Source organism: Ochotona princeps, chromosome 3 (assembly GCF_030435755.1).
Source record: "Ochotona princeps isolate mOchPri1 chromosome 3, mOchPri1.hap1, whole genome shotgun sequence".
NCBI classification, from domain to species: Eukaryota; Metazoa; Chordata; class Mammalia; order Lagomorpha; family Ochotonidae; genus Ochotona; species Ochotona princeps.
The window spans coordinates 27272265-27297318 of NC_080834.1; the positions used below are offsets into that span (position 1 = coordinate 27272265).

General features: G+C 59.9%; 1 protein-coding gene across 3 annotated transcripts in view; it reads left to right on the forward strand.

The window, feature by feature from the left end:
- The first annotated feature begins 2403 nt into the window (after positions 1-2403).
- Positions 2404-25054, forward strand: part of PRDM15 (PR/SET domain 15) — a 45968-nt gene continuing 23317 nt past the window's right edge. Inside the window, exons 1-11 of one of the 3 annotated variants that reach the window (XM_058661596.1) lie at positions 2404-2465; positions 10945-10990; positions 11944-12037; positions 13541-13694; positions 14870-15122; positions 17593-17694; positions 19876-20097; positions 21977-22118; positions 22667-22848; positions 22962-23056; positions 23227-23314. In XM_058661596.1, coding sequence (XP_058517579.1) covers positions 10954-10990; positions 11944-12037; positions 13541-13694; positions 14870-15122; positions 17593-17694; positions 19876-20097; positions 21977-22118; positions 22667-22848; positions 22962-23056; positions 23227-23314 — 1369 coding nt within the window. In that variant the 5' untranslated portion in view covers positions 2404-2465; positions 10945-10953. Of the gene's footprint in view, positions 2466-10944; positions 10991-11943; positions 12038-13540; positions 13695-14869; positions 15123-17592; positions 17695-19875; positions 20098-21976; positions 22119-22666; positions 22849-22961; positions 23057-23226; positions 23315-25054 lie in introns of those variants that run through there. The other 2 variants (XM_058661597.1, XM_058661598.1) reach the window with 2 other exon arrangements.

Consider the following 25054-nt stretch of genomic DNA (forward strand, 5'->3'; position numbering starts at 1 on the left):
TTTAGGATATAAATGCCTTCAAAGGTACAATTTCTCCCCCTCCCCACTTTTTTTGAAGATCTATTTATTTTTATTTAGAAGGTAGATTTTTACAGAGGAAAACAGAGACAGAGATCTTCCATCTGCTGGTTCATTCCCCAAAGGGCTGCAATGATCAGAGCCAGGCCACGGTGAAGCCAGGAGCCAGGAGCTCCACGCGGGTACAGGGTGGCAAGGCTTTGGGCCGTCCTCGACTGCTTTCCCAGGCCACAAGCAGGGAGCTGGATGGGAAGTGGAGCAGCTGAGACGTGAACCGGTGCCCTCAAGGGATGCTGGCACGGCTGGTGAAGGACCAACACACAGTGCCCTGTGCCAGCCTTTTCCCATCTTGTTGACATGTGACACTATGTACCATGTGCGTCCTGGAGATGTGCTGACCACTGGAAAGTGTCACTGTGACCCAGGCGTCCTGATCAGACACGCAGAGCAGCAGGTGGGCAGCCAAATACCTCGGTAAGTAAACAGCCTACCTCGGCTTCTGGTGGCGATTGATCTGACAGCTGGAGAGTCTGACAGGGGATCTGCAAGCAGCTGGGCCACACCAGGCCCGAGGCAGGCGCTGGGCGTGCCATCCCAGGGGCCAGGAGCACCAGCAGGGAGCTGCAGCAGAAGCGGCACAGCAAGCTAATCCTACACCTGCAGCGCTAGCATCCCATATGGACGTCGGTTCAAGTCCCGGCTGTTCCACTTCTCATCCAGCTCCCTGTAAACATGCCTGGGAATGCAGCAGAGGACGGCCCACATGACTGCGTCCCATACCCATGTGGGAGACCTGGAAAAGCTTCTGGCTCCTTGCTTCAGACCGGCCCAGCTCCAGTTGTTGTCATTTGGGGAGTGAACCAGTGGATGGGAGATTCTGTCTCTCTGGGTGTCTCCTTTTGCCTTATAAATCTCTTTGAAATACAAAGTATATAAATCTTTTTTTTTTTTTTTTAAAGAAAAAAGGGCAGCTGGGCCTGGGACACATTCACGGGGTTGCTGGCATCACCTGCTTTTGTCCAAGCATCTGGGGCCCTAGAGCAACAGCCATTTGGGCATGCTGGGGTGGTGAGTGGTGCCATTGGAGGGCCAGGGAGGGGGCAGCTGTAGTTGGTTGGTGAGCAGCCTTTCTGATGTCATAGCCCCCCTGCTTCAGGTTGGGGCTGTAAGCCACCCGCAGGCATCATCAGTCAAAAAGGGCCTTGGGTCCCAAGGCCCACTGGAGGCCCACGTTGGGCAGCACCACATCCCGTGGTGCACCCGTGGGGCTATGCTTGCTGGACCATGGCCAGGCAGCACTGGGCCCATGCTGCCGGCCAGACACACCGTGAGTCCTTGCTGAGTGTGTTCCATTCGCACAGCCCTGTGACGTGGCTAGCCTGGGACACCCACCTGCAGCTCTCCATGCAGGCTCAATGGTGTATGCCATTGTTGGGTTCAAGGCCACGCACCTGTTCTATAGACACCCACAGGCTGCTCTCCTCCCAGCAGCCACCGACGGAGCCTGCTTCTCTGTAGTCTTGTTAAGAAAAGATTTTATTTATTGGAAAGGTAGAGCTACACAGAGAGAAAGTGAGAGAGACACACAGAGCTCTCCCGTCTGCTGGTTCCCTCCCCCACATGCCCACACTGATCCGGGCTGGACCAGGCTGAAACCAGGAGCCAGGGGCTTCTTTCTAGGTGTCCCATGTGGGTGCAGGGCCCAAACATTGGGACTTGAACCCACGTCCCTACTGGATGCTGAAGCTGCAGCTGTTGGTTTACGGGCTGTGACAGCTCTGGGCCCTGTCTCCTGTGTCCTAACCCCGACCCTGTGGGACGACCCTTCTCTCCCGAGGTCCGGTGTGGCTGTGACCACCACACAGGCTCAGGGTACTCAGGACCTCCATGGCCAGGCCTGTCCGCAGGAGCTGGCACATTCGAGGGAACCGAGCTGCCCTGGTGTCCAGTCACCACTTGCCCCTGACTTACTAGCAGAAGCACCCGCAGCCAGGAGCGACGGCGGTGTCCTGGCCCCCTCCACCGCTGACTCATGGTCTTGGGACCCTCTTCAATCCCTCACCTCTCTGGGTACCCCCGAGGAAAAGCAGGAGGTTCAATTGGTGATGACCAGGCCCAGGGGCGTCCCAACTAGCTAAATGCGGAAACCCGGGTTGGGCACCTGCTGCAGACGGAGATCTGACCTGCGCCCCACCCATCTCCTAAGACACTGGGGCGGGGGGCTCCCGCAGCCGTCGGAAGGGGCAGGAGCTGCCACGCGTGATGGCCTGCGTGGTGTGTGTGGGGGGCACGCGCTCCCGTCCCCCCCGCAGTCCCGCGCGCCCCGCGAACTACAGCTCCCACGATGCCCCGTCACCGCCCCCCGGCTTCCGGTGCTGCGCAGTTTCCGGAGCGGATCGCAACCCGGAGTCCGGATCCGAGTCCCCCTCCGCACCGTCCCAAGGCAGGTAAAGCCCCCGGGCCGCGCCCGCCGCCCCGCGCCCCGCGCCTCGCCGCCCCGCGCCCCGCCGCCCCGCGCCCCGCGCCCCGCGCCCCGCGTCCCGGGCCCCGCGCCCGCCCGTCCGCCCGCCCGCCCGCGCCGCCCCGGTCCAGCCGCCATGCCGACTGTTCTTTGTTACATTCGCCGGCCGCGGCGCCGCCGGCGATCGGAGTCAAAACCCGGCTGGATTTCGCGGAGCCGCTCCGGGATCGCCCCGCGCGCCCGCCCGGTCCCGCCGCCGCGGGCCACCGCCCATCCCTGCCGGCCGGGCCCCGGGCGCCAGGCCCACCGGCCGGCTCCAGGCCCTGCGCGGGCTGCGGGGCGCGGCTCCGGGGGTGCAGTGAGGGTCCCCGCCGCCCACGGCCCCTGCGCTGGCCCCGGGGCCCGAGGCCCTCCTGCCCCTGGATGACCCCGTCCCCTCTGACTGGGCGGTGGGCACCCTCCTGGCGGTGGCGGAAAGGCCTCGAGGTGGCCGCAGGGGGGACGCGTGTCGGTCCGCGGGTGGGGGGACCGGCGCGGGGTGTTGTGGTGAAGCCCCACGTGTGACCTCCGGGGTTGGTCGGTGAACGTCAGACTTGGGGAGTGCGGCTGAAAAATGGGGTTTGAGGGGTGGGCAGGAGTGGAGAGAGGTAACGGCCCACCTGGTGAACTACAGGCATGGCCCGTCCACCCTTGCCGAGCCTTCAAATAATGGGGCAGTTTCTCCTTTGCCCACCCACGGTGCCTCAGAAGCCCTTCCACAAGATAGATTGCACCTGTGCCATCCCGGCTGCGCTCCCCTCCACCCCCAAGTCCCTGGAAGCCACCCGGGCTTAATTAAGCCTTAGGTCAGCTTGGTTGCTTGTGGAAATTTGTAAGGATGAAGAAACACAAAGCTTGCCATGGGCCCGCTGGGGAGTGCAGTGCAGGCCCCACTTCACGGTAGATAACCGTGGGTGTTGTGTTTCACACCTGAGGGTGAAGCAGGGGCCCCAATGCCTAGGACACAGTGAGGGCGACGCCCATCCAGGGTGCCTTCTGGGGCATTCATGCCCACTCCCTCCACTTGGCCATCCATGGCTCAACGGGGGGTGCCCACGGTTGACCTCCTGTGGGGTCCCCAGAGCTGCAGAGAGCCCCTGACCTGGCCTGCTGGAGGTGGGTGGGGCCAGCTGGGTGCCTGGTAGAGGGAGGAACCTGGGTTCCACCTTGCTTGTCTTCTGAACACCACTGCTGGGGCCAAGGGTGGGGCAAGGTCTGTGTCTTCGAGGTGACCCCTCTCCCCCCCACCTCGCCCTGCGGGGAGTTGAAGGGGCGGGGTCCCAGGAATCGTCTGCCTGAGGCACCATCAGCCCTTCCAGATCCCTGCTGATGTTCCTGGGAAAGCAGTGAGGATGGCCCAAGTGCTTGGGCGCCTGCTACTCGGTGGGGACCCTGGATGGGGTCCCAAGCTCCTGGCTTCAGCCTGGTCGAGCCCCAGCAGCTGTGGCCATTTGGACAGTGAACCAGCAATGGACATCTCCCTTTCTTTGTAACTCCACCTTTCAAATAAAATGAATAAATCATGTAAAAAAAAAAAAAAGAGGGGAGAGCTGGTTTCTAGAACTCAGGGGTAGCCATGCTGTAGGTTGGAGGGAGTAGGCGCCTGTACCCGTGGTGCCCTGGCAGCCATGCCCCGTCCGGCTGCCTGTGTGCAGTACCGGGGTGGGTGGGCTGTGGCCCTTGGCATGGGAGCCTCAGGGCTGTCAGGTGGGGTGCGAGGGGCAGTGCTTGGACTCTGGAGGACCCGGGCGCTTGCTCTTCCTGCCAGTGCAGGGCATGAAACAGCTAGCAGGCTGGATCGTCCCTCATCCCTGGGTGGAAATGGTGTTATTTTAAAGTTATTTACGTGTTTGAAAGGCTGATTTAGGGAGAAGGGGAGGAAGAGAAGGAGAGAAGTCTCCTGCCTGCTGGTCTACTCCCTAAATGGCTGTGATGTCCAGGGCTGGGCCGCTAGCTCTCCCACGTGGGTGTGGGTGTGGGTGCGGGTTGTCCAATCCCTTGGGCCGTCCCCCACTGCTTTCCCAGGTGCATCAACAAGGAGCTGGATGGGAAGTGGAGCAGCTAGATCACAAACCTGCATGAATATGGGGGTGCTGGAGCTGCATACAGTGGTTTTACTCACAACACCACAGTACCAGCCCGTGACCACTTTTCTGTTTTAAAATATACTTATTTATTCCAGACACGGAGAGATCTTACATCTGTTGGTTCACTCTCCAAGTGCTCCTAACAGCCAGGGCTGGGCCAGGCTGAGCCAGGGGCTTCACTGGGATTGTCTGCATGGGCACAGGGGCTCAAGGCCTTGGGCTGTCCTCTGCTGCCTTTCCAGGTGCAGGAGCAGGGAGCTGAGTCAGAAGTGGAGCAGCTGGGACTCGAACCGGTGCCCATGTGGGCTGAGAGAAAGCAGAGAACAAATTGAAAGGAAGTAGCGCACGGCAGCGTGAGGGCTGAGGACATGAGTGCCAGGCTGGATGGCCAGGCCGGCAGGTGGCCCCTGGGCCGACACACACAGCATCTCTAGCATCAGGGCTGGCCACCAGGCTCCTGCCTCTGACACCCAAGGTTCTGGGTGACTGGCCAACCCCCTGGGCAGTCAGCGGGAGTGAGGTCACCCTCCTGAGGGACCCACACCCTGTCCGAAGACAGACCTTGGTGCCAAGTATCGGGACCAAAACAAGGGGGGCAGGCCTCCCTTCCTACACCACCCTCCATCAGACAGTGGCAGAAACTGGGTACACTAACATCTATAACACCTTACACAGCGTCCCCCACGCAGCACCCTACACGACCTCCCCCACAGCACCCTACACGACCTCCCCCACAGCACCCTACATGACCTCCTCACCCACAGCACCCTACACGACCTCCCCCACACAGCACCCTACACGACCTCCCCCACAGCACCCTACACGACCTCCCCCACACAGCACCCTACACGACCTCCCCCACAGCACCCTACATGACCTCCTCCCCCACAGCACCCTACACGACCTCCCCCACAGCACCCTACACAGTCCCTCTCTACATGCTACACATCATTGCAGCACTCCACATACAACACCCCTACACATATAAAACACCCCATACCTAGGAACACTCCACATGCAACACCCCTGTGCATAACCAGACACCGCTACATCCCCCCCCCCCCGCAGCACCATGCACATAGCACTCCACATCCACACTCCGCTCACATCCACACCTGTAACAGAAATACACACCCACAATAACCCTCACGACCTACACACAGCACTCACACACATATGCAAAACACACCTCTACACCACATCTAGACAACTCCAGTGCACAGAGGAGGCACCCAAATCCTCAGCTGCCCCCCACAAAGCTCTCTGCTGTGTTAACCCTCTGTTACCGATACACAGCACCCCCTGCACAGAGCCAACCCTCTGCTTGACACATAGTAACAAGCAGGCGCACATGGCAACATTGACGCTCAGACCTGTGGCAAGAACACGTGCAGGCACAGCAGGTAACAGTACTTGGAAGGCTGGGAACTAAGCCATCTGAGCTGTAACCCGGGACCTGCTGTGCGAGAAATGTGCTGAAGTATTAATACATTTGTGCCATCAGGTTCGTAATATTTTGTTTATCAAAGTACCTGAAGTTATGCTGGGAGTGGGGGAGGGGGAAGAGTGGGGAACTGTGTTCTTCATTTGCCGAAGCTTGAGTAGACTTGATCCTGCAGTCTGGGCAGGTGTGAGTCAATAGTACACAGAAAGCCTGCTTTAAAATCTGCAAACTGGGGTGGCCCTGTCGTGTCACGGATAAGACTTCTGCCTGCTACACCAGTACCCTGTATCGATATCGGTTTGAGTCCTGGCTGCTCCACTTCTGATGCAGCTCCCTGCTAATGCGCCTGGGAAAGCAGCAGAGGATGGCCCAGTGCCTGGGTCCCTGCGCCTACATGGGAGACGCCGAGGAAGCTCCTGGATACTGGCTTCGGGTCAGCTCAGCTCTGACTATTGTGGGTATTTGGAGAGTAAACCAGAAGATGGAAGCTCTCTTTGTGTGATTCCTTGAAGATATAAATATTTTTAGTAGAACTGCATACCTGGATGTATTTAGGAATATGGGATAGGACTTGAGAAAGTTTGTGGGAAATGGAATGAACAGCCTGGGAGGCAGGCAGCAGGTGATGGAGCAAGCTGTTGATCAACAAGGGAGACCTGCTTTGAGTCCCTACTCTCCAGCTTGAACCTGGGTACCCTGGCTGCCGTGGCCAGAGCAGCCCACTTGAAGGCGATCTCTGTCTCCCTCCCTGCTGCTCAGTTGATTAGCTAAGAATTACCCTGTTTGAAGAGAGGAGTGAGTAGGAACGCCATTGGAGTGGAGCGGGGTCCTTTGGGCAAGCCTTCCTGGACCTTGTTTGTTGCAGCTTTAGCCAGCCCCCCCCCCCGCTTTTGTTTTAATTGGAAAGGCAGATATACAGAGAGAAGAAGAGACAGAGAGGAATATCTTCCATTCGATGGTTCATTCCCCATGCAATAGCTGGAGCTGAGCCAATCCAAAGCCAGGAGCCAGGAGCCAGAAGCCAGGAGCTTCTTCCAGGTCTCCCACACGGGTGCAGGGTCCCAGGGCTTTGGGCCGTCCTCGACTGCTTTCCCAGGCCAACAAACAGGGAGCTGGATGGGTAGCAGGGCCGCTTGGACACAAACTGGTGCCCATGTGAGATCCCGGGCATTCAAGGTGAGGACTTTAGCTGCTAGGCTACTGAGCTGGGCCCTAGCCAGCCTTCTTGAAACACCAAGGGCAGAGGTGATGTTGGGGTGCTATCCAACCCAGAAGCTGTGGCCTTGGCGCCTGAGAGTCCACTTCTCCATTGATTAGGCCGCTTGTGCATCTTGGTAACCACTGCTGTGGTCGTGCCTTGCCTTTGGGATTGTACTAGGAAAGTCATGCTCCTTATCTCAGTCCCACTCAGAAGAAGAGACAGGATTCAAATCCTCGCTGAGGTCCCCAGTGGCTGCTGGGCTTAGCGCCTGTGCCCACAGCCCCCAGTGGCTGCTGGGCTTAGCGCCTGTGCCCACAGCCCCCAGTGGCTGCTGGGCTTAGCGCCGGTCCCCACAGCCCCCAGTGGCTGCTGGGCTTAGCGCCGGTGCCCACAGCCCCCAGTGGCTGCTGGGCTTAGCGCCGGTGCCCACAGCCCCCAGTGGCTGCTGGGCTTAGCGCCTGTCCCCACAGCCCCTGTTTTTTCGTTCTTTTTTTTAATGATACATGAGTTTTCTTTTTTTTTTTTTTAGATTTATTTATTTTTATTGGAAAGGCAGATTTACAGAAAGAAGGAGAGACAGAGAGGAAAGATCTTCCATCCACTGGTTCACTCCCCAAACCATCACAACAGCTACAGCTGAGTAGATCCGAAGCCAGGAGCCTCCTCCAAGTCTCCCCTGTGAGTGCAGGGTCCCAGGGCCCTGTGCCGTCCTCCACTGATTTCCCAGGCCACAAACAGGGAGCTGGAAGGGAAGTGGAGCAGCCGGGAAACGAACCGGCACCCATATGGAGCCCAGTGCTTGAAGGTAGAGCATTAGCCTGTTGAGCTATGGCCCCTCCCTCCCTCTTACCCACCTCCTTCTTCCTTAATTTGATAGCCAGAGTAACGGGGGAGGGGGAGGATGGGGAGAAATCTTTGATCCACCGGTTTGCTCTCCAATTGGCCAGGCTCACGCCAGGATCTGGGAAGTGCATCTGGGTTTCCCATGTGTATGGCTGGCGATTGCATAGTTAAGCCATCCTTCCCTGCCTCCCAGGAGGCATTAGCAGGAAGCTGGATTGGAAGCAGGGTTGTGGGGGCTCAGCTAGGCACTCACCTGGGCTGCAGGTGTTCCAAGCAGCCATCTAACCCACTGCACCACAGCCCCCTGTTTCTGCTCAGGATCTGTCTGTAGCCAGAAACCTTTGTGTCAGAGGGTGGGAAGGCGGGGCCCTGGGCCCGGCAAGACCAGGCAGGTACACATCCCTCGGGAGGCGCTGGGGTGGTGGTGGGAAGGGAGGGTAGGAAGCCTCAGTGTGAAGGCTGCTTCACACAGGGAAGAACTGCCCAGGTCACCTGGGTGGCCCTGGACCCTGTTCCTGTCAGTGCACCATCAGTATCCAAACCTAAGTGACCGAAGTATCTACAGTCACTTTCTGTTCACAGCAGGCAGTTTTCTTGCAGGTCTTGCCGCTAAGCCTGAGAGGTGTGAGCTTGCTGGCCCCCGTGGCACGAGTCAACAGTGTGCAGTGGGAGGGGCCAAGGGAAGGCTGCTCGGAGCTCCGCTGCTGGGGTACTGAGCACTAAGTCCCTAAGAAGCAGAGGCGGGGAGCGAGTGGGAAGGCCAGTTTAAAGCCTGTCTCTGGTGGTTAAGAATGTGGCAGCACCAGCCCTGTACTTGATGGCAGGCCACTGAGAGTGCCATCACGTTGGAAGGTAGCCCAGCCTGGGGGCTTGGGGGTCATCGGAGTTGTTGAAGGGAGGAGGGTGTTTGGGAGGTGAAGTGGGGCCATGTCCGGAAGGGTGGCGGGATTTGGTCTATGACTGGGGATGCTGGCCAGGCTTGGAAGGGTCGAGGTGTGGCTGGGGGCGTGGCCTCAGGAGCACACTGGGTCTGGTGGGTTCTGTCCTCAAGGACTGTCCTGTGCCCTACGCAGGTGCCGTGTGTGAGGCTGAGTGTTCATGGCTTTCATGACCCTTGACATGTGGAGGGATTCAGTGTTAGCGAGGTCATGTGTATGCGCACACACGTGGTTGTGCGGAGAGCCCGGGGTGTGTGTGTGTTGAGGGCCAGAGGAGAGGGGCCACCCTGAGGAGGCCGCCGAGGAAGAGGCCCACGTCAGGGAGAGCAGGGCTTGTGTCCAGCACAGCCGAGCTGCTCGCAGAACTTGGCACCTGCCCGAGACTGTTTTGCTGGAGGGAGTGGAAGAAGGGACGGGAGATGAGGGTGGGGAGAGGGGGCTGCACTCTGCGTAATGATGTCAGTTGGACAAGTCTGCCCTCGTGGCTGTACTGGGTAGGACAGTGAGGCCTGTTGCCTGGCCTGGGACACCCTGCTGCCACAGGAAGCAGCCCCTGGTCAGGCTCCCACCCACACACTCCTGCACATGAGAGGCTAGTGACAGCTCTGAGGGCAAGGATGCCGTAACGGGCGTCAAGCGACTACAGGGGCTCTCTCAAGAGTCTGAACAAATTACAACTTTTGGGGGCTTTGCTTGATTGTGGGTGAACCACAGAAGATGAAAGGGGGACCACATTTTGTGTGTGTGTGTGTGTGTGTGTGTGTGTGTGTGTGTAGCCAAGGAATTCTTACTGTAGCTTTACTAACTTTAAGCTTGATACCATGTCAATTGAGTCCTCTCACTTCGGACTTTTTTTTTTTAAGATTTATTTATTTTTATTGGAAAGGCAGATATACAGAGAGGAGGAGAGACAGAAAGGAATATCTTCCATCCACTGGTTCATTCCCCGTGCAGCTACAATGGCTGGAGCTGAGCCAATCCAAAGCCAGGAGCCAGGAGCTGCTTCTGGGTCTGTCACGTGGGTGCAGGGTCCCAAGGCTTTGGGCTGTCCTCTACTACGTTCCCAGGCCACAAGCAGGGAGCTGGATGGGAAGTGTAGCAGCCAGGACATGAACCAGTGCCCATATGGGATCCTGGCACTTGTAGGTCCCATTCTGTCTTTCAAACAGATGGATAAATTAAAAATAAAAGTCTGGGGTCCAGTGCAATAGCATAGTGGTTAAAGTCCTCACCCTGAACGCACCAGGATCCCATATAAGCACTGGTTCTAATCTCGGCTGCCCCACTACCCGTCCAGCTCCCTGCCTGTGGCCTGGGAAAGCAGTCGAGGACAGCCCAAAGCCTTGGGCCCCTGCACCCGCGTGGGAGACCCGGAAGAGACTCCTGGCGTTGGCTCTCGGCTCAGCTCCGGCCATTGCGGCCACTTGGGGAGTGAACCAGCAGACAGAGAATCTTTCTTTCTGTCTCTCCTTCTCTCTGTAAATCTGCATTTCTAATAAAAATAAAATAAAATTTAAAAGACAAAAAACGAAGTCACGCTCGGCCAGGCTGGCCTTGAGGACTTCTCCGTAGAGGAGCAAGCAGCTGCCGTGGCAAAAATGCGCCTTAAAAACTTCCGGGGTTGCTGCAGTTTTCCCAGCAGACCCTGACGGCTGGCGCAAAGGTGACGCTCCTGACGCACGCGTCGCCTTAGCAGGGGGCCCTTTAGGTCCGCTGCTGTCATCTGAAAACATTGCAAGGGAAAGATGTTTCGGGCTCCCTAACCGCCACCAGAGAAGGTCCCACTGCGTGTTTCCCTTCCAACACCGCGCAGTGTCTCTTCCCAGCCCGGGAGATGCCCACCAGAGGAACTGTCTTTGAAATTTTTGCCCTGGCCAGAGCATCACTAATGAGGCCCTTTCTTATCCCGACAGGTGTCAGGGATGGCTGAAGATGGCAGTGAGGAGATCATGTTCATCTGTAAGTGACCCGTGCACCTGCCATGCACCTGTGTGGGCTGCCTTGCCATCATGGCAGCTGGCGGGCCTGGTGCCTGGTGGCTGGGCAGAGGCACAGCCATGTCTTGCTTCCACAAGCACGCTGATGGCGGGAGCAGCCCGTGCTGCGGGGTGTGGTTTCAATATGGTCATTTCTCTCTGAGCTTTGGGAAAAGGGCGCTTGGCAGGGGGTAGGTGTGGTCTGACCGATCAGCTGAGGTGGGCTGGGAAGGAGGGGAGGTAGCTGGTGTGAACTGTGTGAACTGTGTGAGCTGGTGTGAGCTGGCCATCTTGGGGAGAAGCTTGTTCTTTGCCACCAAGGACGTGACCCATGGGGCTGGAAGTGTGCCATCAGCAGGTCTTCTCCCTGAGACGGGTCCCACACGGGCTGTTGCTTGAGGCTCTCATGACTCGACATGGGTGCTTGTCTTAGTACCCTGGGTCTCCTCGTGGGTGCTTGTTGAAGTACCTCTCATGTTTCCAGATGGGCACTTGCTGAAGTGCCCCTTACATTTCCACATGGGTGCTTATTTGAGGTGTTCCTGGTGGCTCCACTTGAGTACTTGTTGAAGCACTCCTCGTGTGTCCAGGTGGTACTTGTTGGAGTACTCCTGTCTTCACTTGAGTTGGCTAGGGTTAGTAGGAGCACTCCTGTCGTAACCTGAGTATTTGTTGGAGTACTTGTGTCTAACTTTGGTTCCTGTAGTGCCTCCCCACACAAGTATTTGTTGAGATGCCCAGTTCTCTACAGGGGTACTTGTTGTAGTGTGCGTACCCTCACTGAAGGGCTGTGCAGTGCAGTGGAGTGCAGAGAGCTGGTGGCTGCCCAGCTGTCTCCCACGCTGCTGGGCCTTCCTCCCTGACATGGGGGAGTCCCCCTCCCCCAGTTGGTGCCGCGTCCCCTGATGCCCCGCCCCGCCGGATGTCTGCTTACAGGGTGCGAGGACTGCAGCCAGTACCATGACTCTGAGTGTCCCGAGCTGGGCCCTGTGGTCACAGTGAAAGACTCCTTCGTGCTGAGCAGGGCTAGGTGAGTGGCCACGGCCACGGCTGTGTCTTTATGCCTCGGGGTGGGGGCAGGTGGGAAGCCGCACGCCACGTGGGGTCCCCTGGGGGGTGGGCCCCTTGTAGCTTCAGAGTGAGCCAGGCCTATCCAGCTGCAGGCTCCTGGGACCAGCCCTGAGGGCACACACGTGGCCCAGCAGGTGCACATGGCCGGGGGCTGGGGCTGGGCCCCCCCCCCAGTCATGAGGCCAGGCTGTGGGAGCTTGCAGGTCTCACAGGGAGGGCAGCTCTCTGAGGGAGCCGGCTGCCTGGAGGAGGGGGTCTTCCTGCTGAGCTCCCCCTGCTGTCCAGCTGAAGTGTGTGCAGAGCTGCTGTACAACGGTGCCTGACGCCCTTGGGCATGCTCAGTGGTGTCGTTCCAGGAGCCTCTCTGCTTGAGCCCCCAGCCCGTGAACCCCTACCCCTGCCACTGAAGCTTTTCCTCAATGTGACTTACAATGTTACTCAGAAACAAAGAGATGAATGATTTTGTCCCCAGTTAGGAGCTGGTCAGCTCTCTTCTTCCCAAGCCACTGTCCACATGACCACAGCCCTCCAGGTGTGGCCTCCTGTCTCCCTGCCGTCACCGAGGGCCCGCACACCGTGGTGTCTGCCCTGCCGTCACTGGGGGCCCGCACACCCTGGTGTCTGCCTTTGTTTTTGAGTGACTCTGTGTAAACAAGCTTACTTATTTGAAAGGCTCACTTACAGAAAAATCTTCCATCTGCTGGTTCACTCTCCAAATGGTCACAACAGCTGAAGCTGGGCCATGTTGAAGCTAGAAACCTCTTCCAGGTCTCCCATGTGGGTGCAGGGTCCCAAGGCTTTGGACTGTCCTTGACTGCTCCCAGGCCACAAGCAGGGAGCTGGATGGGAAGTGGGGCTGCCAGGTTAGGAACTAGTCTGCACCCATACCAATGCTGGCACCCCAGATAGTGGCTTAAGCCACTGTGCCACTGTGTTGGCCGCTCTGGGTGAGTCTTGGCCAGCCCAAGCCTCAGCCCATGTGGAGTTGCCCACTCACATCTCCCACCCTGTCCAGTCTCCCAGCTTGGTGGCAGCAGCCCACCTCAGCCAGCTGGATCCCTTTCCTGGTCTTGCGGAATGGCTGGTGGCTTCCTGCCGCCTGCTCCCTCCTTGTGGCATGCTTGCCATGTCCCTGTAACACACAGGTGGACACTGGCCTAGCCTGGGCAGCTCCGTGTGTTCTTGAGTGCATACCCACTGCTGCATGCCTGGCTGGGTCTTGGCAGCACCCGGTGGTAGGTGTAGGGTTGAGGCGCCTGGGGCAGGTGACCATGGCCCCAGAGAATTCTCCTGCCCCAGGCTCTGCTCTTGCTGTGCAAGCTGGCTTCTGTGTCCCCTCTGAGAACCATGGGTCTGGTGGCTTGGTGGCCTGTGAGAGCCCCTGGCTCACGGACATCCTCAGCCATCCCGGCTGGAGTAGCTGTGAGCCAGGGCTGTCCGTGAGCACCTTGCTCACTTCCAGGTCATCCTTGCCTACCAACTTGGAGATCCGGCGCCTGGAGGATGGCGCTGAAGGCGTGTTCGCCGTCACGCAGCTCGTCAAGCGCACGCAGTTCGGCCCCTTTGAGTCCCGGAGGGTCGCCAAGTGGGAGAAGGAATCCGCCTTTCCACTCAAGGTGAGGCCAGTCACCAGGTTGGCGCGTGTGGCTTTGCTCGGGTGACCATGTGACCGGGAGTCGGGATACTGAGTGTCAGGGCTAGCAGTGCCTGGGGCGGGGCAGGGAGGAACCTAAGTGCCATAGAGTTGCTCTATTTTTTAAAGATTTATTTATGTTAATTGGAAAGACAGATTTACACAGAGAACAGTTTATCCTCATTCATCCCCAAGTGGCCACAGTGGCTGGAGCTGAGCTAACCCAAAGCCAGGAGCGTTTTCTGGGTCTGCCATGCAGGTTCAGGGTCCCTAGTCCCATGCTCTGCTGCTTTCCCAGGCTCCAGGCGGTAGCTGGGTGGGAAGTGGAGCAGGTGGGACACGAACCGGTGCCTTATGGGGTACTGAGGCTTGCGAGGAGCCCTAGCTAGTTGAGCCACTGCATCCAGTCCTGCTTCATTTTCATGAAGACACATCTGTTTATTTCCCCCCTTATTTTCGTGTCACACAAGCGTGCAAGGGAAGTTTGTGGTGCCCAGTTTTTGCAGAACAGTCAGGAGAGGGCGTGGTTGAGCGGTGTGCGGGAGGGGCCCTGGGACGCTGCCCTCACGTCCCCTGCTGCCGGGCTGACGCTGCAGGCTTTGCGTGTTGGCCAGCGGCGTCGCTGCGTCTTGTGTGTGTGCCACTGGAGGGCACTGTGCCCATGCTTAGGCGTCAGTGTCACACATACCCACACCTGCCGTGTGATGGCATGTCAGGCAGCTCTCCAAAGCCCCAGCAAAGCAGGTACCGAGTGGGGGAGGCCCCTGTGGAAGCCCCTCCATGCCAGGCAGGCCCCCCTTGTCCACTGGCACCCCCGCCCTGCGAGGGGGCGGCGGAGAGCTCTGTGAAGGGCAGCTGTCCGGTCAGCACGTGGCCTTGGCCCACAGACACAGGAGCAGAAGAAGGGCACTTGGCTTGCTGCCAGACAAACCAGCTAATGAAGGGAAGTGAGAGGGCGGTGTGAACCCCACTTTGCCTGGCCGCGTCCTGGCCTGTGGGAGACTGCTGGCCAAGGACTGCCTGCGTACGTGGCTGCTGCCCCACTCTCTCGGGGACTGAGGCCCCTTTCAAAGATGCCACACAGTTGGCCACCCCAGGGTCCTCCCAGCCATGCAGTGGGGGCTGCTGAGGAACCCGCCCCTCCCCGCCCTCCACCAGGTGTTCCAGAAAGACGGGCACCCCGTGTGCTTCGACACCTCCAACGAGGACGACTGTAACTGGATGATGCTGGTGCGGCCGGCGGCAGAGGCTGAGCACCAGAACCTCACGGCCTACCAGCAGGGCGGCGACGTGTTCTTCACCACCTCGCGGGACATCCCCGCCGGCACCGAGCTGCGGGTCTGGTACGCGGCCTTCTATGCCAAGAAGATGGACAAGCCCATGCTGAGGCAGGCCTGCGCCAGCGCCCACGGTACGCTGAGCCCGGGTCCTGCGGGGGCGCTGCGGCTGAGAGCCCCTCCCGGTCCCAGCCAGGCCTTGTTGAGCATGCGTGGTCAGGGTCTCTTTCTGGGGTGCCGGTCCAGTGGCTCGTCTCCCAGGCCCGGGGCTGGAGGCCTGAGCCTGTGGTGGGGCGGAGCAAGCAGCTCAGCGGGCAGAGGAGCATGCCCGTGGTCACGGTGCAGCAGAATCTGGAGCGATGGGGTGGGCTGGCCACGGAGAGCAGCCTCCTCCTGCGAGTGAGAGAGAGAACACATATGCAGGCACACAGGCACGTGCATATTTATATTTACATATGTTTACATATGTTTATATTTACATGCACAACTCCTCATGCATGTGCTTCTACAGAAGGGCCTGGAGGGCCTTGTGTGAGTGTCTACACCATGAGCACTCGTATCTGTACGGGCTTTTGGGTGTGCACACATGTGTGTTTGTAGGAACACATGTATGTATTCATATGCACCCATGTGCTTGTGGGTACACAGGTGTGTGTCTGTGTGACCAGGCACATGTGTCACAGACCGTGGTCTGCGTACCCAGCACCCCGCCACTGCCGTTCAAGGCTGCACGTCTGGGGCATGGCATCAAGGTGCTGCGTTTCCTCGGGGGTTTGAGGAGGCATGGGTTCCAGTCCCCCCCGCTCCAGGGACTGCCCGGGCCTGTGCTTGTGTCCTGTGGTCCTCTGTTTCTGTCCCTTCCCCACCTCACATGTGTGTGGGTCCTGATGTGGGAAGGCCACCAGTGGCTGGATGTGGGCAGCCCCTCAGTCCCAAGTGCCACATCTCAGCTGGATTCCCACCATAAAAAAGATTCTGTCACCCCAGGAGGGCCAATGTCAAGCCCACTGCTGGCCTGGCTGCTGCTGGCTAGAAGGAGGGGGAGGGGCTAGCCTGAGCACCTGCGGCAGCCTGAAGCAGCTGACAGGTGCTCCCTGCCCGTGGCTATGCAGACAGCTGCGGGGCGACGGCGAGCCCTGTGCAGAGCTCTGTGTCTGACAGTGAGAGCTGGGGGGCAGGCGGGGAGACCGACCCCTCCCCGACATCCCTGTTTCAGGACTTTGCTAACCTGGGTACCCAGCCTGCCCTGGCCCAACATCCACTTGTTTAGGTGCCACGACAGAGCTGGGCTCACTGAACAGCATCCGTCTTGCTGAGATCTGTCCCTAAGGCCTGGGCAGCACACACTGTGTGTGCAGGGTCCTAGATGCTGCTGCTTCCCGCCTCCCTCCCCCCGCCCCCGAGGGGGGGGTCAAGGTCAGCACTGAAGGTCACTGCCTCCACTGGAGTGGCTGGGGAACCCTTTAGTCTGGCACTGAGTCTGAATTTAAACACAGGTAGTGGGAACTGCGGGGGCAGCTGAGCGCCCCCCTGACCGAGAAGCCTCAGGTGACTGGTGGGAGCAGGGTGGTTGGTGTAAGTGCAGGGCAAGCTCTCTTGGAGCACACACCGCCCCCTCTCCCACCTTGTGGGAGCAACTTGGAAGTGCGGCCTCTCACTGCCCTTGGGACCTGCAACAACAGGTGTCTCCTGGGAAAGCCGTGCGAGTCATGGGCTCCTGGTCCTTGCTGCTGGATTCCTTGTGTGTCCTCCCCAGCAGGCTCTGTCAGTACTGGCCCCACTGAGCAGAGTGACCCTGGGATCCCCTCACTGCCCCCACCTCCCTGGCCACCCACCCACCCTTTCCACGAGTTCCCAGGAAGCCCCGGTCAGGGCGCAGTGGATGGGACTTGAAGGGCATGTGTTCGGCCCCTCTCCCAGCTGCAAGCCGTGTGTCGCAGCCCACTCTGGCCTGCTGCTTAGGAGCTGTGCCCCAGTTGATGACGAGCAGGGGCGAGGCGCCGGTGTGGAGGGCTGGTCTGTGTGGCTGTGACCATGGTTCCCAGGTGTGCTGAGTGCAGGGCTGGTCTCCCGTGTGATTCTGCCCTTGTTGGCGTGTGGCCCGGCACCGTGGACAGCTGTGATCCGTATGCTGGCGGGGGCGGGCTGGAGGACAGGGGTCATTTAGCACAGCTGTGGGCTATGTCCTCCCCACGTGGCCACTGTGTTGACCTGCAGTCTGGCCGCCTCTTTCCTTTTGCATGGGTTTGCATGGTGGTCATCTTGTTGTTACAGAGCGTGGAGTTCTGTCACCTAGTGCCAGGCTGCGGCCAGCCACTCCTGGCACGGGGCCCCTGTTCCGACTGCTGTGTCGGTGTGCACCCCTGGGAGGAGATCTGCACTGAGATGTACATTCTGAAAGCGCTGTGGTCCCCTGCACTAGGTCAGAGCCTGCTGCAGGGGGCCCCGGGGCCAGGTCCCTGTGTGCAGCCCTCACGTGGGAAGTGGGGACAGTCACGGGGCCCAGTGAGCCGGCGCGGGGGTGCCGGGCAGCCAGTGTGACTGGGAGCCCATCAGCTGCAGCCTCACTGGACCCTACGTTCTCCCCACTTTTGTGTCTTGAAGCTGCGGGCACCCCAGAGAACAACGCCCTGGCGGAGCCCGAGCCCAGCCAGTGGGTCTGCAAGGTGTGCTCGGCTACCTTCCCAGAGCTGCAGCTCCTGAATGGTGAGTGGCCGGGTGTGGAGCAGGGATGGGCGGGCAAGCCGGGCTGCACTCCCCCTCACCTGCACCCTCCCTTCCCTGTGGTGGCTGCCAGGGCGCACCAGCCTTGGCCCCCACAGTGGCCCGTTCTCCCCACAGAGACATGACTGGGACCAGAGGCTTCAGGGTCTGCCATGGGTGGCTCCAGGCCTCCCTCCCCGTTCACTCTGCTGGCTGTGCTGGGCACCAGTCACTGCTCACGTGAGATGGGAGGAAGCTTAGCTTTGGCCCCCCAGGCCCCTTCACCCTGTGCCCTGGGGACTCTGTCCCTCACTTGGGGAGTTGCTTTCCATGTGCCTGTTCTGATGGGGTGCAGCCGAATGTGACTCCCCAGCACAGGGAGTTGTGTTTGTGACCTCGGCCGAGTGCAGGATGTGCCCTGGACAGGGTCTTAACATGGCAGTGAGCATGTGACCAGGGGACTGTTGGGCGGCTAGCACACCCAGCTCTGGTACACGGCACCAGGCCAGGGGTCACAGTGTTCTGGAACCTACCAGAAGGTTCCTCCTGGATAAGTTTCAGTAAGACAAAGTAGAGTATTCCTTGGAGACAGCTTTGTCACAGGTCAGGTGGGTCCTTTTCGGGCCACGTCCCTGGGGTGCCCTCCCGATCCCAGCTGTGATGTGTGGACAGATGTGTCGGTCTGTCCTCTGCTTGGTGAGTTGTGTCCTGTGCTGGTCACTGTGCTATGAGCAGCGAATGGGCCGCCGTGTCTGTGAAGGGCACACCCAGCATCTCACAGTGGCCGTTCAGCCCATGGGCCAGGAAGCCCCTGTTTTGTTCAAGTTGTATCCCCGTGTTCCCCGCTGTGACAAGTTCTGGAATTCCTGCTTGTGGTCAGTGTGGGAGGGTGGCGGGTTTGCACACCCCGTGTGCAGTCAGACCAGTGCATACCTGGTGCCTGCTGGGGACGCACGCGTGTTGGCCTGGGGATTCTCCCAGCACCGGCTGGCATGTCTGTGACACCCCTCTGGGAGCCGGGCAAGCCAAGGGGAGCCCAGTGCTGTGTGGTGTGGACTGTGGGGAGCCCTGAGCAGCCTGGGCAGTCCTGCTGCCAGCACTCTGCGGCTCTGTGGCCTGCCAGGGAGCCTGGAGGAGACGGGGTGTGAAGGAGCAGACCCCCCATCCCTGTTTCCCTGTGTGTGCTCTTTCTTTGTTCTTACGTGGCCTCTGAACTTTTCTTCAGTTGAAATTGAAGCAAAGATCTTTTCTGTTTTTAAGGCTTATTTTATTTGAAAGGCAGATTTCACGGAGAGCTCTTGCAGTCTCTGGCTCACTCCCCAAGTGACCACGGCGGCGGGAGCTGAGCCAGCTCTGGGTGCAGGGTCGCAGGCACTCGGGCCGTCCCCCGCTGCTTGCGCAGGCTGTAGCTGGGAGCTGGATGGGCAGCAGGGCAGCCCAGACATGAACTGGTGCCCTTATGGGATGCTGATGCTTACAGGTGGAAGATTAGCTGGCTCTGCCACCATGCTGGCCCCATCAAATAAATAAATCTATATGTGTGTGTGTGTGTGTAGTTATTACCAATTTACTACAGAAAATTAGAAAATATAATTAAGATTAAAGTAGGAAATAAAAATGGCCTGTAATTTGATTCTTTGGAGGGAAGCGCATTGGAGTTCTGAAGTGCTCTGGGGGCTTTCCTTGCGGCGGTGTGTGTGTGTGGTCGGGTTTAGTTTCCTTGCAGCCACCTTCGGCGAGGTCTCCCCGCCCTTGCCAACCACGTTCCTTTGTCACAGAGTCCAGGGGCAGGCCTTGGCTTGGCGATGGATGGTGGCCCTTAGGTCAGCCATGTCTCCTCCTGGAGGGCCTGGGCTCCAGTCCCGGATCCTCTTCGACCTGTTGCTGTGAAGTTCAGGATTTGGGAGCATTTCAGATTTGGGTTGTTTGGCTATGGATGCTCAGCCAGTAAAACCTCGCCTGGATTTGGAAGCTCCCAGCCCCAGAGCCCACTGGTGCAGGCGTGTGCCACACGGGAGATGGCCTGCGGTTGGCTTTGGTGCAGTGGACATGCTTTTATTTCCAGGAACAGTGTGTGTCCAGTTCGCATACCCAGTCAAAGGGTGCAGCGTTAGCTGACTGAAAGCTAACAAACCGAGGGAGGAGGGAACGGCTTCACTGTGGCACTGCTCATCTCCCCTGCAGAGCATCTCCTGGGCCACTTGGAGCATGCCAGAAGCCTTTCAGCAGGTGGCCAGAGTGAGGTGGCACCCGAGAAGGAGCCAGATGCCCCCCTGGGGGAACCTGCCATGGTGCCTGAAGCCCGGAGTTTGGCAGAGCGGAAGAGGAAGCCCCGGCGGGGCAGAAAACCCAAGGCAGCCCGGGCCGAGCAGCCTCCAGGCCTGGCTGAAGACAAGGAGCCGGCAGGTAGGACTGGGCCCCGGGGCAGCGTGGCAGACACAGATTCTGCTAGGCCGGGACTCTATGCTCACTGCCCACCAGAGACCCCGGCGGAATCCAGGGCCTGTTGGGATTAGGAAAGGACACCTCACCACGGGTATTTTGGGTGTGGGGGCCAATGTGGTGTGGCTGTCCCCAGGGCCCCCACTCTGCAGTGTGTGGCTATTTCCGGGCTCCCGCTCTGCAGTGTGTGGCTGTTTTGGGGCCCCCGCTGTGCAGTGTGCAGTGTGTGGCTGTCCCCGGGCCCCACTGTGCAGTGTGTGGCTGTCCTGGGCTCCGCTGTGCAGTGTGTGGCTGTCCTGGGCCCCACTGTGCAGTGTGTGGCTGTCCTGGGCCCCACTGTGCAGTGTGTGGCTGTCCCTGGGCCCCAATGTGCAGTGTGTGGCTGTCCTGGGCCCCAATGTGCAGTGTGTGGCTGTCCCCGGGCCCCGTTGTGCAGTGTATGGCTGTCCCCGGGCCCTGCTGTGCAGTGTGCAGTGTGTGGCTGTCCCCAGGGGGGCCCCACTGTGCAGTGTTTGGCTGTCCCCAGGGGGGCCCCACTGTGCAGTGTGTGGCTGTCCCCGGGCCCCACTGTGCAGTGTGTGGCTGTCCCCAGACCCCACTGTGCAGTGTATGGCTGTCCCCGGGCCCTGCTGTGCAGTGTGCAGTGTGTGGCTGTCCCCGGGTCCTGCTGTGCAGTGTGTGGCTGTCCCCGGGCCCCACTGTGCAGTGTTTGGCTGTCCCCAGGCCCTGCTGTGCAGTGTGTGGCTGTCCCCGGGCCCCGCTGTGCAGTGTGTGGCTGTCCCCTGGCCCTGCTGTGCAGTGGCCTCAGTCGTGGCTCTCCGCTGTCTGGGTGTGGGGCTAGGCCGGGGTTTTTGTGCCGTGCTGTGCAGTGTGTGGCTGAGAGAGCTAGATGCCATCTGTCATCCTGCCCAGGATCCCAAGGGAGACCTTGGGGGAGGGGCTCAGCTCCCACCTTTTCTCTCCTCCTCTGGGCAGTGGTGGGCAGAGGGGCTGAGTGCGCCCCCAACTGGGGGACGTCACTGCCCTGCCCTCCATATGTAGGGAGAAGCAAGCTCGGGTGTGGCCATCCCCTTGAGGTCACTGGCAGGTGGATCACTGAGGGACAGAGCCACAGGAGGCGGTGACTGGGTCCCTTGGGTGCCTCAAAGCGCTGGCTGATTCCGGACCCTTGTACGGAAGGATGTCCGCTGTCGGAGCCTCCTTGTTCTAAACATGAGTCAATCAATCAATCTTTTTTTTAAAAAAAGGTTTATTTATATTTGAAAGAGTCACAGATGGAGATAGATTTTCCAGCTGCTGGGTCACTCCCCAAGTGGCTGCCAATGCTGGAGCTGAGCTGATCTACAGCCAGAAGCCAGGAGCTTCTTCTGGGTCTCCCACATGGGTACAGGGTCCCAAGGCTTTGGGCTGTGCCCAACTGCTTCCCCAGGTCACAAGCAGGGAGCTGGATGGGAAGTGGGGCAGCCGGGACACAAACTGGTGCCCACATGGGATCCCAACGCCATAGGCACAGCCTCCTAGGTCACTGTGCCAGTTCCAAAAGAAGTTGTTCTCAGTGGCCTTCAGGGTTAGCGCTAGGTGACAGCATGCCACCCTGTCATTGGGCCGAAGAGAAGTTGAGTTTCTGTCACCCCGCCTTGGATCGGGAGACCCTCGGGAGTGTGGGCACCCCTGTGGCTTTCTGCGTGTGCAGGTTAGGGTGCTTCCACGTTCATTTTAATGATTGCATCTGCAGCTTTGATGCTGCCGCCCCTGTGGTTTGGTGTGCTGTGTCCCCCCCGGGGGGGACTTGTCACATCCCCCCCACACCAGTGACTTGCCTTGTCATGTCCCCTTCTAACAGAGCGGGTGGCGGAGATTGTCACCGAGGTCCCCCCGGATGAGCCTGCAGCTGCCACGCCGGACGAGCGCATCATGGAGCTGGTGTTTGGGAAGTTTGCCGCCACCACCGCCACCACCACGAGTGATGTCAGCACGGTGCCCAAGTAAGTCCCTCTTGGAAGCCCAGTGCCCCATGGTAGCCACTGAGCTCTTCGGGATTGAGGCACTGCCCAGGCCTGCAGCAGGACGGGACAGTCACGCTTCATCTCCTGTGGCTGGACACGCATGCTGGGCACGGCAGGAAGCTTCCGGAACTCAGGAGTTAAATGTATGTGAACAGCAAGTTTGCTTATTCTGGTGAAATGCGTGCAAGATGTAATTTACCATGTACTTTTTTTTTTTTGAAGATTTATTTAATTATTTGAAAGAGATTTTTTCTCTCCCTTGATTCACTCCCCCTCATGGCTGCATTGCCCAGGCCAGGCTGGGTCAGGCTAAAACCAGGAGTCAGAAGCTTCCTCCAGGTCTCCCACACGTGTGCCGGGTCCCAAGGCTTTGGGCCGCCCTCAACTGCTTTCCCAGGCCACAAGCAGAGAGCTGGATGGGAAGTGGAGTAGCTGGGACGCGAACCAGCACCCATTTTGCAGGCGTTTGAGATGGCGGGTTTCTCTGCTTTGCCGGTCTCTCCAGCTGCCTTGTTGACCCGTCGCAGGTTCAGCCACCACCCGAGCAGCACCGTGGCCCTCAAACGGAGCCTCATCCTGTCCAACAGACACGGCCTCCGGCGCAAGCTGAGCAAGCAGCTAGCGGGGCACCAGCGCGTGTACCAGTGTGGGGCCTGCAGTAAAGTCTTCCAGAATAGCAGTAACCTGAGCCGGCACGTGCGCTCTCACGGTGAGGGCCCTGCGGGACGCCCCCAGCCTGCCCCACCCCGCCTTGGCCCGCCACGCCCTGCCCCACAGTGCCGCACCTGCTGATGCACCTCTTGTCTGCATCGGCCCCCGCAGGTGACAAGCTGTTCAAGTGTGAGGAGTGCGCGAAGCTCTTCAGCCGCAAGGAGAGCCTGAAGCAGCATGTGTCCTACAAGCACAGCCGCAACGAGGTGTGTGGGCGCCTGACCCCACGACTGCGTGGGGGAGAGTCAGCAGGGGGCTGGTGGCCCTGGCTGTGCGCCGTGGACGTGGCCGTCGGATGCCCCACTCGGCGTGGGGTCAGGGCCAGGCGTCTGTTCACCATCAGGCTGCCCTGCTAACCCCGCGTCGGTCCCATCAGGTCGACAGTGAGTTCCGGTACCGTTGCGGCACCTGCGAGAAGACCTTCCGCATTGAGAGCGCGCTCGAGTTCCACAACTGCAGGACAGGTGAGGTGGGCGCTTGGCGCCCTGGCGGCCGCCGAGGGGGCAGGGGCAGGGCCGGAGCTTCAGGGATGCCAGGGCATCTGCCGCACCGCTCAGCCCACTGCCCGCCTTGCTTCCCAGCAGCTGCTGCTCATTCTAGGCACATGCGTGCTTGCATGCCAGAAGGCGTGTCTTTGCTGGCTTCTTCCACCTCCGGGGTCTTAGGCCCCTGGGCAGTGCTGTGTGCTGGGGAGTGGGAATGTGGTGGGAACCTGCCTGAGGAGGGGACGATAGGGTAGGGGACTGTGCCCCACTAGAAGGGCAAATTACAGACTTTCTCCTTCTCCACACACCCACCTGTGGGCCGCCCTCCCTCCCCACACACCCACCTGTGAGCCGTCCTCCCTCCCCACACACCCACCTGTGAGCCGCCCTCCCTCCCCACACACCCACCTGTGAGCCGCCCTCCCTCCCCACACACCCACCTGTGAGCCGCCCTCCCTCCCCACACACCCACCTGTGAGCCGCCCTCCCTCCCCACACACCCACCTGTGAGCCGCCCTCCCTCCCCACACACCCACCTGTGAGCCGCCCTCCCTCCCCACACACCCACCTGTGAGCCGCCCTCCCTCCCCACACACCCACCTGTGAGCCGCCCTCCCTCCCCACACACCCACCTGTGAGCCGCCCTCCCTCCCCACACACCCACCTGTGAGCCGTCCTCCCTCCCCACACACCCACCTGTGAGCCGCCCTCCCTCCCCACACACCCACCTGTGAGCCGCCCTCCCTCCCCACACACCCACCTGTGAGCCGCCCTCCCTCCCCACACACCCACCTGTGAGCCGCCCTCCCTCCCCACACACCCACCTGTGAGCCGTCCTCCCTCCCCACACACCCACCTGTGAGCCGCCCTCCCTCCCCACACACCCACCTGTGAGCCGTCCTCCCTCCCCACACACCCACCTGTGGGCCGCCCTCCCTCCCCACACACCCACCTGTGAGCCGTCCTCCCTCCCCACACACCCACCTGTGAGCCGCCCTCCCTCCCCACACACTTACCTGTAAGCCATCTGCCCTTCCCTGTTGTACCTGCCAGCACCCAAGTCAGGTGCTGATGCTGCCTGGTGGGGACTGTTTCTCTTGGTCCACCCAAGCACAGAGGGGACAGAGAACTCTGCTTGGGCTTTGGCTGGCCCATGGGCTGTGCTGGGCACCGCCTCCTGGCTGCCTGCAGTCAGCATGGCACAGAACCCCCCAGCACAGAGGCCTAGCCTGTTGCCCTGCCTGTTGGCTGCAGTTTTCTGCATGGCCTCAGGGGGGCCCTTCCCATTCCCCACTGCTTCCTGTGGCAGTCACTGAGCAAGAGGGTGGGGGGTGGTCACAGGGTCTCTGCATCGCTGCCTCCAGGGCTCACAGCAGACTGGGAGGTCTGTCATGCCTTCCTCACCCCCGGGGCCTGTTCTGTTCAGGCTGACCCTAGGCTGACCGCAGGCTGGTGTGGCACAGGCCCGCGTCTGCAGTGGTGTCCTTGGTGATCAGCCTGTTCGCCCCGAGGGCCCCTAGTTGAGCTGGGACTGCTCCCACCTGTGTCCACCACGTGGCCTTCCTCCCGTGGCACAGTTCTGCGCAGCAGGCATGGCAGGAAGTAACCTCCTCGGAAACTTGTGGAGGAACCTGGGTGTGCTGCAAGTGTCTCCATTTCCAGGAACTTTGGGGTGCAGCCCCATCTCCCTTGGGCACAGGGCATGCTGACGGACGGGCC